This window comes from Epinephelus fuscoguttatus, linkage group LG18, assembly GCF_011397635.1.
Source record: "Epinephelus fuscoguttatus linkage group LG18, E.fuscoguttatus.final_Chr_v1".
NCBI lineage: Eukaryota > Metazoa > Chordata > Actinopteri > Perciformes > Serranidae > Epinephelus > Epinephelus fuscoguttatus.
Genome location: NC_064769.1, coordinates 38,645,147 through 38,659,417, shown reverse-complemented (window position 1 = coordinate 38,659,417; position 14,271 = coordinate 38,645,147). Strand labels below are relative to the sequence as shown.

The following is a 14,271-nucleotide window of genomic DNA, read 5'->3' as shown; positions in this document are numbered from 1 at the left end:
TAACTTGCATAATCAGTCATACTGTGGAAGTAAACTGGGAAGCTAGAAATGTGATAACTATCACATAAAACCTGATAATCCCAAAACAAAATACAAACAAGACTTGTCTTGTCTCAGTGTGGCTGGGATCAGCAGACCATTCTGGTTACACTGGTTATTTGAATTACTGTGGCGTACTTATAATGAACACTGTCGATCTGAAGCTCGGGTCATTTTGTTTTGGTTTTCACTGATTCATCACTACTAGAGATTCATCTGTAGCCAGTATCTCACTGTCACTATCCTCATTCAGATTTTAAGAAGCTACAATTTATATTCAGCCTCAAAATAAGTCTGAAAAGCTGAAAGTCAGAATTTAAGTACAGATAGTTGTTGCTATAGAAACAATACACCATCTTGTCTTGTATTGGTGTAAACTGGCAGTTTTTCAAAACATTGCAGATCAGTGTGTTGTTGTTGCAAGATTCAACTTGTCTCAGCGGAAATGTTTCATCTGAACTGCACGAAGACAAGAAGAGACCACATCAGTCCAGGTCCCAGGTCTTTGCTCTGGCTTCCTGTTTGTCACAGAATTGATTTTATACTATTGTTGGTTTACAAAGCACTGCATTTTTTTCCTGATCTGCTGTCGTGTTGTGAAGCATTCAGACATCTCAGATAGTCTGGATCAGGTCTGCTTTATGACCTCAGTGTCCGAACTGAAACTGGAGAAGCAGCATTCAGTTTATATGCTCCACAAATCTGGTAAAAAGAAAAAACTCCCAGAAAAGCTGATATATTTATTGTGTATGTGTACACAATATTGTATTGTGTATTTTAATTGTCTTTTTTTTTAACTTGTCTGGTGTTTTATACCTTTACTTAATGTATTTCTGTCTTATTGAAGGCACATTGAATTACCTTGTTGTTGAAAAGTGTTTTCGGAGATCTTGTTGCCACGTGATTTCAGAGAAATGGTCTGACTTCAAACTGTCAGAAACAGAGAACGTGACGGGAGGGAGGAGAGATCTCAGAGTTTGATACTCATAATACGATATAAAATACACGTTAACTGAACCCCAAAAGGAAATTCATGTATAGCTGCAGCAACTCAGTGAAGAAGATAAATGATTACAACATGTGATGTAGTATGCACTACATGCTGACACTGCTGACAATGAACCCTTCTGACAGAATACAAGAACATCTTTACTGATGCAAACGTGTTTGTTTCTGTCCTCGTAACTTCAGATGACTTGGTCAGTAGAGTGACTCAGCTGTTTTGAGACTGTTTCTGTGAAACCACAGGGTCTCCACCCCTCTGCTGATATAAAAGCTGAGCATCTGTTCTCTCTGCCTCTTCAGTGTCCGGGACCATCAACACAGGTAAGAACACTTTAAGACAGTAATTATGACATACTTGCAAATGTTAAGATCAGGAGTTAATACCAGATAAAAAATGCATAATTATACATTATCTTGATGCATTTTTATGCACATAACTGATAACTGAACATACTATCTGACATTCATAAGTCATTCATATCTTATATTAGAATGACATTTAAATGATAAGAGCTTTGAATGCACTAAGATTTGTTTTCAGTTAAGGTTTAATTCATAATCAAATCATTCTGAGAGCATGAGAGAGACTGAAGCTTAATTTAACACACTGACCATAAATTCTTGATTTTGAGATGGATGTTTTTTCTACAAGACAGAAAGACAATATTTCAGCAGTAACTGCAGCAGATCTTTGGAGCAATTTTCACTCTGAACTCCCACATGTCCTGAAAGCGTCTGACGTGTTACGAGCCACGTCAAACTGCTTTGATGCCTTTACTTCCACTTTGTTTCAATTTTGCTTTGAGTGCATTTGGTGATTAAAACATTTCGTTTATGTCTGTGTCTGTGTAGGGTAAAAACAAAATTATTATTAAAAAATAAAAAACTTCAACTTAATGTGACCAGTGAGCTGGTAAATATTTGGGTTATGAAACTGACTGTGGCTGATTTTAAACTGTGTGTAGGAGGTGGACACAGGCTGAAGAACTGTGTTTCCACTCTTTAATCATGTCAGTTATGATACAGTATCTTATTACAACAGTACAGCTGACAGGACGTGTACGTTACTGACTTATTTTTCTTTCATCCAGAGAACTCATATGAAGGTGCTCCATCCTTATCCTCCTGTGAAACTGTTACCATGGCAACGTGAGTAATACTACTGTCTCTAATGCTGCATTCACTCTTGGAGCGACACAGCAACAGGCTACAAGTCATTTTCAATAGAAGCTGGTGACATAAAGATACAAACTGACGTCTGACACTGCTGACGGTTGTGACGCGCAATAAATTGAAGTTGGTTGACCTCAACTTTTCAGCTCTCAATGATGCAGTGACGTGTCAACCAATCATATGGTTTGTTTCTAAATGTGGTGCTATGTTATTTAGCTGACACAATGCCAGCTGTATGTGCATTGCGCTGCACACAGGGATGCAATGTGGCTGCAAAATGTGATGTTAAAATGGAGCTCAGACACTGATCAAAAGCACAGATATGTTGCTGACCAAATACAACCTTTAGATGATGTTCAGTGGAGGTGCTTTGTGGCAGGTAGCAGACACACACAACATTATTTGGTGATGAGGCTGTAAGTTTTAAATGCTGAACTTATCAACCTAATATCAGATACTGTGTAACTGCTCGGCCTGTAGATGATTAGTTTGTTTATACTGTATAGACTCATAGGCTAAAAGGCTTTTACTAAAAGATCCCAGCAAGTACAGTCATTTTATTTATTTAATTCCATGTTTAGCAGTTTTTTTACTGTGTCTTTACTTTTCTACAGGAAAATCTCATCCAAATATGACCACATCACTTGCAAAGTTCTGATCCAACCAGGATCTCCGAATGTTTACCAGCTGAAACCAAAGAAAGAGAATATTGGAACTCTCACAAGAAAGACTCTCAGTGAAAAGGATCCAAGCAAGTTAAACAAAACCATCTTGCTTGTGGGTGAAACAGGAGCAGGAAAATCTACTCTGATCAACGCTCTGGTCAACTACACCATGGGAGTGAAGTGGAAGGATGATGTCTGGTTTCAGATCGTAGAGGACGAGAAGAAAAGACAATCAGAAAGTCAGACAACAGATGTGACTGACTTTGAGGGTGAGGAGAAAAGTCAGTGTGAAAGTCAGACAACAGATGTGATCGTGTACGAGATCGTTGGTTTTGAAGGTCAAACTCTGCCCTACTCTCTGACCATCATCGATACTCCTGGATATGGGAGCACTGCAGGAACTGAACATGATGTCATCGTCAGTCAAAGGTTATTAGACTTGTTCCGCTCAGATGATGGAGTTCATGAGATTGATGCAGTGGGTCTGGTGATAAAAGCAAGTGAGAATCGACTGAGTGACCGACTGAGGTACATCTTTGATTCAGTTGTGTCTCTGTTTGGAAAAAACATGGAGAAGAACATTGTTGCCCTCATCACACACTCAAATGGTGTCACACCTGAAAATGTCTTCAAAGGTCTGGAGGCTGCAAACATTAAATGTGCCAGAGATGAGGAGAATGAGCCGGTTCATTTTGTGTTTGATAACTGCCAGAGCACACAGAAAACAAAGAAAAATAATGTTGCTCTGAAAAATGCATGGAGCTTATCAGAGGACCAAATGGGTCAGTTCACTGATTTCCTGCAAAACACTTCATCTAATGACCTGACAACAACTGTTGAGGTGTTGAATAGACGCACCAGACTGACGGCCTGCATCCACAACCTGCAAGAGAGAATTGAGTTTATTGAACTGAAACAGAGTGAAATCCAGCAGACTCAGGAAGCTCTGAAGAAATATGAACAAGAGATGAAGAACAATAAAGAGTTCACTGTAGAAGTTGAGGAGGTCTATAAAGTTAAAGAACCTGTCAGTGAGTGGAGAGTGTTGGCATTTGGGTTAAATTATGGAGGAGCTGTCTGCTGCACTGTCTGCAAGGAGAACTGTCACTATCCATGCACACTGGCCTGGTCTCCAGAACACTGTAAGGTCATGAAAAAAAAATGCACTGTATGTAAGGGCAAGTGTTTTGCATGGCCATGGGCTCATGAGAAAATAATATACTGCACTGTCTGTACCGGGAAGTGTCCTGCATCAGTTCATGTGAAAGATAAACAGTGCACTGTATGTGAGGATAAGTGTTGTGTATCAGAACATGAGAAAGGCAAACAATGCCCTGTATGTAAGGGTGAAAAAAAAGAATCAGATCATGTTAAAACAATGTGGAAGTATGTGAGCAAGACAAGGAAAGTTCAGAGGACCATACAAGACATGAAAGAGAAGTATGAAAAGAGTAAAGCAGGCTGTGAGGAGTCAACAAGCCTTCTGGAAACTCTTCAGAAGAACATAGAGGAACTTGAGAAAGAAAAAGATCAGTGGCTGGAAGAAGCGTTCCAGCATGTTGTGACTCTGGAGCAGCTCGCCCTGAATGTTAAGTCACTGTCCACTTTTGTCCATTTGGACTTCCTGATTGAGAAGATGAAGGAGAAAGGAGACACAGAGAAGGTCACGAGACTGGAAAAGATGAAAGATGAAATGGATAAAAATGAAGGAATCAAAGCAGCGCTGTGGTACGGGTTTGGTAGAGTAACAGCAGCTGGAAGAGCAATTAAAACAGCAGTGAAGTACATTGTAGGTGGAAAGAAAGATAATGGGGGGTCGGCTGCATAGAAAACACAGTCTACAATGTTGGTGAAATGTGTTTCATTCTGTATATATTAAGTGTGATGTTGATGTAATAACTACATAAGAACATTCAAATGTAATCACCTTTTAAATATCAGATGTGTAATTCCTCAAACAGCGCCCTCTGTGGTATTTAATGGCTGTTTCTTTTTGTTCTTCCAGTTTAACTTCACTGTACAGATTAGAAAACTGTTTGGATCAACAGCTCTGGATTTAAATGGAGTGAGGACGCCCCCTGCTGTTTGATGTTGAGTACAGCAGCTCCCCTCCTCTATCTTTAAACAAGACATTTATTTTTCTTTAGTTTCTTTGTGTAGGTTCATTGTTTTTAAGGTTTTCTAATGTGTTTTTCAGTCAGTACAAGGCTGTGATTCATTCTGATGTTGACAGAAGTCTCATTAAACTGGTGGTGGGACAGTAACACAACACTGAGACATATATGATATAAACTGTACTGAACATATAAAGTAGTTAACCATGATGCTTCCTTCTCATGTTAATCAGTTTGTACAGAGGATGTCACAGAATTTAGACACAATGTCTGATGTATTTACATTTGATTTATATTCTGATCAATGTTATTATATACTATATATCCTGGTGTGTTGATGTGTATTCATGCACATCTATATATCCTGGTGTGTTGATGTGTATTCATGCACATCTATATATCCTGGTGTGTTGATGTGTATTCATGCACATCTATATATCCTGGTGTATTGGTGTGTATTCATGCTTGAGATGACTAGTTAAAATATTTCAGATGACACAGCTCATTTATGTTATACTGTGTCTTTAACAAGCCATATTATCAGTGATTGATATATATTCTGATGTTCTACATGAAATCGTCCTGACTGGAGCCGTTTTCTGTGAATCATTAATAAAACCTCTGCTTGATGAAGTCAGTTTGCTCTGAGTGTCTTTACTGGATCATTAGCAGTTTTTTGAGTTTCTGTAGATGCGCTCAGCTTTTCAATCTTGATAGATTTTGCGCCTAAACTAACTACCAGATATCGTCTCATTTCGTTACATGATCAAAGAGACTTTACATTAGGCAACATCAACATGCGAATGTTACCCAGCAATCATCACTGCATACCTGTGTATGATCTCATCAAAGATCACAAGAAATTATTCATTTAACTGAATAGTTTTTAATATATATAATTTATTTATGTAGAATTAGCATTAAATTCTGATAGATTTCTACTATTTCACTCAAAGAAAAGAAAGAAAACTCATGATAGATTTGGGCTTACATTTTTAAGGGCTATAGCAAATGGCACCTTTGTTTTTTTTACCTTCACTGTTGTGTGTGTGTGTGTGTGTGTGTGTGTCTTAGAACCACTATCAGGTGAAGTGAACATGAACATTGGTCATCTTGTTACAATACAATGTTCTCCTGGAAAACTTTTGGTCGAGAAATTGATGAAGATGCCTCTTGATGTGCTCCACCCACCTGAACACCTCTGCAGATGGAGTATCTCTCCTTATGGCAGCAGCACTCCCTGATGGCCGTGGCCTCCCAGCAGGAAAGTGCCCCACACTACACTGCAGAAACTGTCAGTTGTGAGGTGGGGTACCAGCACATCCCAAGATGCTTAATCAGATTGGTGTGTGGGAGATTTGGAGGCCAGAACAGGTTGATTGCTTGGAGCTTTCTAAACAGTTACAGATTTATTAGGATGTTTAGATATGAAAAATATCTAATTATGTTGCTAGTCTGACTCACTGTACCCTGAAATAACAAACAAAAGGCTCTGAAAGCACCAAAAAATTAGCTCTTGAATTTGCGTACTTCTTACTGTGTGCTTCTACTTCAGTCTCATGTCTGCTGGCTGCAGAGCTCTCACTCAACGCTGGACCAGTTTGAGAAAATGATGTTCCAATGAGAACTTTAACACAATAACATACTAAAAATACTAAAATTACCCTTTAACTCATCAAATTAAGTTAATTAGATATCTATTTATATATTAAATCAGTATACACTTCCCAGCATGCACTGCATTAAGATAAAAGCCACTCCCCGAGCTCTCGTCTTCGATCAGGTCGGGTCTGAACAGCAGCTCTGGAGCGTGGAACCTGGAGGTCACATGTCAGGGGTGGTGTGGTCAGGAGGGTGAGGACGTTTTCACAGAGGAAAATATGGAAAAATTTAACTCACGTTTAAAGTGAAAAAATCCCCTGCAGCCCAAAAAGCACTTTCCCCATAGACCACCATTATAAAAGAAATGTCTGTAAAATGGTTCACAGGACACCTCGCACCCCAAACAAGATCAATAATGAGTCTTTCTATTGTGATTGTTTTTTAATCCATGGAAGTTTTATATTTGTGAAACTTTGCTCAAGCCGAAAAAAGTGATTGAAAATATCAGTGACGTCAAAACAATGTAAAGTCTACAAGCCCAGCGGGAAATCATGGGGAAACAGTAACTTGTATAATCAGTCATACTGTTTCAGTAAACCAGGAAGCTAGAAATTTTTTCGGTGTATGTGCCAGGGGAGCAACTCCATTAGAATAAACAGGCGCCATCTTGTGTCCAGTATCTAGTTATTATTAAATTCTGTACACCCACCCATCCACTGCTACTACACCACTGCCACCCCATTTATTTAAATGTAAGAAACGTAAATAAAAAGAGATTTAAAATAAATGTGGCATCATGACATCATTGAAATAAATTAAAGTAGTCATTTAAAAGACACAATAAAAAACTATTTAGATTTATTCCATACTTGCCAACATTCCCAATTCACGTGGGAGACTCCCGATTTTGAACCCTATCTCCCGCGATGCTCCAGGTCAGTAATTTCTCCCGCTAATCTCCCGATTTTACAGTGAAGGAAACAAGTATTATTGTGGGGGATATTTGTCGCAGTATCTGGCAACCCTGGCCTGCCTGCGTGTATGTGGTAAGCCGGTGACGAGACTCAGTCACTTGTGGTGGCAGTGATACATGGCGGGTGGACAGTGCCAATGCAAGTATTACCAGGAGAAGAAGCAACCTCCCCTTCCGTTGTTTTTCTTTTGAGCAGTTGCAGCATTGAAATTGCGCTGAATAGACTAGGCCTAAGCAGTGTAAAAAGAACAAGAAGCCAGCAAAACTCCTTCTGATATCTTTAATGCCTCACTGGTACAGGCTACTCACACAAACCGGTTTCGACGGTCAGTCTTCGACAGTGTGTCTAAGCTGTGCCATGGAGCTGTGCCGAAGAGACTGAGGAGACATTTGTCCTCATGAGACAGAGAAGACCATGAAACTGTCCATGGACCCTGTGAGGAGTAGATGTCTCCTGCCTGTTACAGCTTCCTCATCAACTGTTGTCTCCATCCAGACCTCGGCGTTGGACTGTTGCAGCGTCCAGCTTCTCTTCAACATTCCTCATCTGTCCTCCATCTTCCCCTCCAGGCTGCAGGTAACATCCCACAGACTTATGAGAACACACTACCATCACATGTGTGTTTTATTTTGCTAGCTTGCATTAGCCGGTGCAGCATAAATTTGTTTAAGCCTTTAGCTGTCAAGCCAGGACGTGTCCAAACTTAATTCATGGTGTCATCTTAGGAAATTGAGTGATTTTACTTTTTGGAGGAGAAGTGGTCACATAGCAAGAGTGTGTTAATAGAGCCTGTTCAGGTGAGTGTAAAGGCCAAAACACACCAATCAATCAATCAATCAATTTTATTTATAAAGCCCAATATCACAAATCACAATTTGCCTCACAGGGCTTTACAGCATACACCAATGGCAAACGCTGCGCATCTCTCGTCTCTCTTTCTCCCAGCAGTTCTTCTTTATCTGAGGATTTTTTCATCACCTGAAAACGCTGTACGTAGGACTGACTTTATACATATGTATACACACACACACACACACACACACACACACACACACACGTCCCCACAACTTGTGGGTCAGGATGTTTTGAAAATGTTCACTACTGATTCCAAAAGAATATTTAATACATGTACTGATATCAGTTATTTTAACACCTCATGATTATTAATCACATGCACAAGTTAAAGCAACAGAAAACACAACGATTTACAGAAAGATCAACAAAACTAAAAACTGCTTTTCACTGTAAATAAAATATTAAAGTGAGTTCACAAAACAAGGCATAATAATAGAAAACACAGAGGCATTTGATCAAATCCAGTCTGTATTAAGAAACAAAATCATCAGAAAACACATTAAACAGAAAATAAAATGACACTTCACATGAAACTGGATAATCCCAAAACAAAACACAAACAAGACAATAAACAAACATTATTACACTAACAATCACAAACCCAAACTTTTACATGGAAAACACACAACATTCAATAAAAACAAATTCCTTTCACAGTAAATACTATTGATATATTATTTATGACATATCACTTACTGCAAAAGATAAGTACATATTGTTCTTCATTTTGTCATTTTGAAATGTTGAAACACATGCTGCCTTCACTTGAAGCTTGTTTGGTCGTATTTTCAACTGTGTATTTCATGCTCACTATGTGCATTTGAGACGTTGAAGTAATGAGAAAACTGACGGACAAAAAAGGACCAATGTAAAGGTAAGGTCACGCAGTGATTGTGCTCCTGAAGCAGTATAGCTAGATGTTTGTATCCAGGTGTTGTTAGCTAGGAGAAATTAAACACTGAAATGAGGTAGTCAGGTGTTTAATATGTAGGAAGTAGTAGGATAATAAGCCAGGAGGAATTATCTGGGTGTTTAGACAAGGTCTTTAAAAGTCAGGTGGGACTTGTTAGTTTGATATGATGTCGATAGAATTCAGACTAGCATTAAGATTCATTACTGTGATAAATATAGACTAGTTAGCTAGGTTTAGCATGTATATCAAGCCAGAAGAAGTTTGTTAACTTAACAACTTACCAATTCAAAAAGAATACCTAAACTTACGCTCTGATACATAATATTTTAATACTTCTTGGTGATAAACACATTAATATGTGAACAGGAAACATAACATCTTAGAAAAAAATCAACCAATCAGAAAACTGTCTCTCACTAATGTCAACAAAATGTAAGGTTGATTTTTCAAAACAAAATACAACACACATAAACACATTTGTTAGATTTGTTAAATCCGATCAATATAAAGAAACTTAACTTAAAAAACATAGTAAAACAGGATATAAAAAAAATCACTGAACATAAAACCAGATAACCCCAACACTTAAAAAAACAAATAGACAAAACAGGAACAAGAAATTAAACGTTATTACAAAAGCAACCCCAACATTTTAGGAATGAAATCAACAAAACATAAGAAGGCACCGAAGAGGCACCGAACCCCCCAACCGCTCAGAGTGCCTGTCATGGGCAGCCCACTCTGACATCTCTCCACTTAGTGCATGTATAGGTCCTGTTTGTGCATGTGTGTGTTTGGACCTGTGTGTAATTGACAACAGAGTGAAAAATTGACTTTCCCCTCGGGGATTAATAAAGTATATAAAATAAATAAATAAAAGTATTGATATACTATTTATGGCAAAAGGTGAGTACAAATTGTTCTCTATTTGTGTGATTTTGAAACGTTGAAACACATGCTGCCTTCACTTGAAGTTTGTTTGGTCGTACTTTCAACGTTGACTGTCAAGCACACTGGATTTACATTTGAGGCGTTGAAATTATGAGAACACTGATGCTGCACAGCTGGCAAGAAAGGAATGAATCAAAGGTAAGTTGAGCATCAGCGTAAGTCACAGTTTGTGATCTGTTTTCTTTAACACAGTAACACTCCCACTTGGACCAGTACACCAGTTTGTTTGTATGTCTTTCGAATATTTAGCACTGCAGTGATTGTGCTCCGGAAGTAGTTAGCTAGATTAGCCCTAGTTGGCTAGAGGTACTTAGCTCGATGAAATTATTTGGATGTAATTAGCACAGGTAGCCTGGAAATCCAGACCCAAATCTAGATAGATTTAGGGTCTGGCCATGAGTAATGCAAATGGCCCAATTCGAGGGGCGGCACCAAGCATGCATTTGTAAATATCACTGCACACAATTGGATAACACTACAACCAATCAGAACAATACACAGGGTGACGTATCCAGAGCTTAGCTACCAGTGGAGCTAACTGGTAGATTAGACTCTTAGCGTATCCGGTCAGCAAAACAGCAAAACGTCCTTCTTGCAAAGGAAAGATTTGAGCGCCGTCTTCTGTTCCTCTTTTAGAGAAAAAGCCAAGTCTAACTCGTTCATTGTAGCGGCCAAAGCCGTTTCAAACAACTGGTGTTCATCCGTAGCCATCTTGCAATGTTTACTGACTGATTCTGGACTTTGTCGTTGCAGCGCTGTCGTCATCTGTTTAGCTCGCCTCTGGCCCGCCTATATCAGATACACCGATGTGATTGGTGCAGCTCGGTTTCATGGGCATAGGTAATGAGCATCATTACTGATTGGCAGAGTGACTTGCTGAGCAAATTCAAATTCTGCTCTCGCAAGAACTCTGGAATTCCAGGGTAGAGGAGAAGCACAAGTTTGTGTGAATTTGAAATGTTAAACACGCTGCCTTTACTTGACTTGTTTGGCCATATTTTCAACAATGAATATTGTGCACATCATTTGCATAATGATAGTTTATAAAGGATTCAAATTCCACATAAGTCATCAACCATCTATATGTGTTTACAATAGCTGCTGAAATTAGCAAGGATTCTTTTTTAATATTTTAGCCTTTAATTGCAAGATAGTTAAGCGTGAAAAGGGGAGAGAGACAGACATGCAGCGAAGGGCCACAGACCGGAGTCGAACCCAGACCGCTGCAGCAACAAGCTTGTACATGGGGTGCCTGCTCTAACCACTAATCCACCAACACCCCATTAACAAGAGTTCTGTTGGCTAAAGTTGACATGCGGTCTTGTCAAACTGTTTGGTAACAGCTGATGTTCCCTGAGATGAGCTCTCATTGTTTTCCTTTTGTGCAACAGGTAATTTCATCCAGTAGGCTACAAAATCATATGATGGGATGACTTACTGTACACATATGATAAGGCACCCCCGTCTTGTGTGTGCACCCTCTACTTGCTGCAGTCAGGTCACTTGTATCCTACCCGGATACAGCAATGCTATTTTCTGATTGGCTGATAGGTAACTGTATGTTATTTATTGATTGGCTGATGGGTAGCTGTGTCTTATTTTTACTGGCTGGAGCGTGGTAAGTGCTTGTTGAGCTCTACAGTACCCACAGCATCTTGAAACACATTCCACAGAGGTGTAACTTCGTGGGCGTTGTCGTAACTTTTTTTTTTTTTTAAAGATTATTTTTTTGGGCTTTTTGCCTTTAACTGACAGGACAGTGTGAAATTGGGAGGGAGAGAGAGAGAGTGGGGGGATGACATGCAGCAAAGGGTTGCAAGCTGGAATCTAACCTGCGACCGCTGCAACGAGGAATCGCCTCTGTACATGGGGCACCGGCACTATCCACTACGCTACCGACACCCTGTCATAACAATTTTTTTATGCGTGAGAAATACCAGGTGTGGCGGGTGAGAGTGTGAAAAGGTTAATATGCGTGTGTCACACTCTACAGTAAACACAGTCCCACTTGTACCAACACACTAGTTTGCCTGTATGTTTTGTAAGATTGCAGTGATTGTGCTCATGAAATAGTTAGGTGTTTTTATCCAGATGTTAGCTAGGGGAAATTAAACACTGAATTGAGGTAGTAAGGTGTTTAATTAGTTAGGAAGTAGTAGGACAATAAGCTAGAAGAAACTACATGGGTGTTTGGATAAGGTCTTGGAAAGTAAGCCATAGCATGTTTCTCTTCCTGTCATTTACTACAAAAGGCAAGTATAAATTGTTCTCCACTTGTGTCATTTTGAAATGTTAAACACATGCTGCCTTTACTCGAAGCTTGTTGGGTCTTGGTTTGAATCTGAGTTCCTCAAGGCTTCATTCTCAGGCCTCTTCTGTTCAACATCTGTGTGCTCCCACATATTGCCAACAGCAATATATCTACACACAGATTTGTATAATGATCTCTATATATGGACTATAATCCCATACAAGCTCTGAATAAATGCCTCAACAAAGTGTCATCCAGTAAAATGAAGATAAAACAAAACAACTGTCTTTGGACCCAAAGAAAAATCAAAGAATAACTGTGCAACGAAGGTCTGTGAAGGAGCGGGAGATGTGTGGACAGCTTGGCAGGTAGGTAGGTGTGGTGAAGAGGTGGGGTGAGTGGAAATTTACTGGGTGAGCTGAGAGAATGACATGTCTGGCAGGTCAAAAATGCACACTGTGATAAAAGCAAACTCAATGTGGCATTGTTTTCTTTGTTGTTGCCTGTTATAAATGAATGGGACACATGTCAGCGAGATAGAAATTACCCTTACTGTGCACAAAAGTAGTGTATGTACTTGGGCCTCAAGAGCCCTTCTGGTGCTGACAGACACATAGAAACTTTGTGGCAGGGCACACTTTCTGAGTGAAAACTTTTCCCCCCACATGTGTAAAGTTTGAATGGAAAAATATTTATGAAAGAGGTGCCCTTCTGTTCACTTGAGCACCTGTCCCACAAAATGTCTGTGCACAGCACTGTATGTCAGTCTTGGTCCTTGTAGTGCGTCGGTGTTACTCAGTCTGCAGAGAACTTGGCTGCGAGAGGTCTGTTATTATGAAATAGAATACACATGCCGATGTTTTGGTCTCTGTGGACTCAAAACAGGAATAAACCTGGGTTTGACAAGACGTGCCAGTGTCCAGTGTTTGATTGTGCAGCAGAACACAATGCAGTGTAGCTGGGATCAGCAGACCATTCTGGCTACACTGGTTATTTAAATTATTGTGGTGTATTTATAATAAACACTGTCAATCTGAAGCTTGAGTCATTTTGTTTTGGTTTTCACTGGTTCATCACTACTAGAGATTCAGCTGTAGCCAGTATCTCACTGTCACTATCCTCATGCAGATTTTAAGAAGCTACAATTTATATTCAGCCTCAAAAAAAGTCTGAAAAGCTGAGAGTCAGAATTTAAGTACAGATAGTTGTTGCTATAGAAACAATACACCATCTTGTCTTGTATTGGTGTAAACTGGCAGTTTTTCAAAACATTGCAGATCAGTGTGTTGTTGTTGTTGCAAGATTCAACTTGTCTCAGTGGAAATGTTTCATTTGAACTGGACTTCACTAAGACAAGAAGAGACCACATCAGTCCAGGTCCCAGGTCTTTGCTCTGGCTTCCTGTTTGTCACAGAATTGATTTTATACTATTGTTGGTTTACAAAGCACTGTATATTTTTCCTGATCTGCTGTCGTGTTGTGAAGCATTCAGTTACTCAGATAGTCTGGATCAGGTCAGGGTTTATGACCTCAGTGTCCGAACTGAAACTGGAGAAGCAGCATTCAGTTTTTATGCTCCACAAATCTGGTAAAAAGAAAAAACTCCCAGAAAAGCTGATAAATTTATTGTGTATGTGTACACAATATTGTATTGTGTATTTTAATTGTCTTTTTTTTAACTTGTCTGGTGTTTTATAAGTTTACTTAATGCATTTCTGTCTTATGGAAG

At 39.3% G+C, this 14,271-nt stretch overlaps 1 protein-coding gene across 15 annotated transcripts in view; it reads left to right on the top strand.

The window, feature by feature from the left end:
• LOC125906049 (uncharacterized) overlaps positions 1–14,271 on the top strand; it is a 181,656-nt gene that overhangs the window by 162,877 nt on the left and 4,508 nt on the right. For 4 of the 15 annotated variants that reach the window (XR_007451744.1, XR_007451738.1, XR_007451746.1 and 1 more), the window contains one exon: positions 5,498–5,630. The exons of 1 other annotated variant lie outside the window; for it this stretch is intronic. Coding sequence is in view for 10 of the 14 variants with exons in the window: in XM_049604430.1 (XP_049460387.1) it covers positions 2,186–2,193; positions 2,832–4,710 (1,887 nt within the window). In the remaining 4 variants the exon portion in view is untranslated. Of the gene's footprint in view, positions 1–1,094; positions 1,366–2,135; positions 2,194–2,831; positions 5,631–14,271 lie in introns of those variants that run through there. 10 more of the 15 variants (XM_049604435.1, XM_049604436.1, XM_049604434.1 and 7 more) reach the window with 6 other exon arrangements.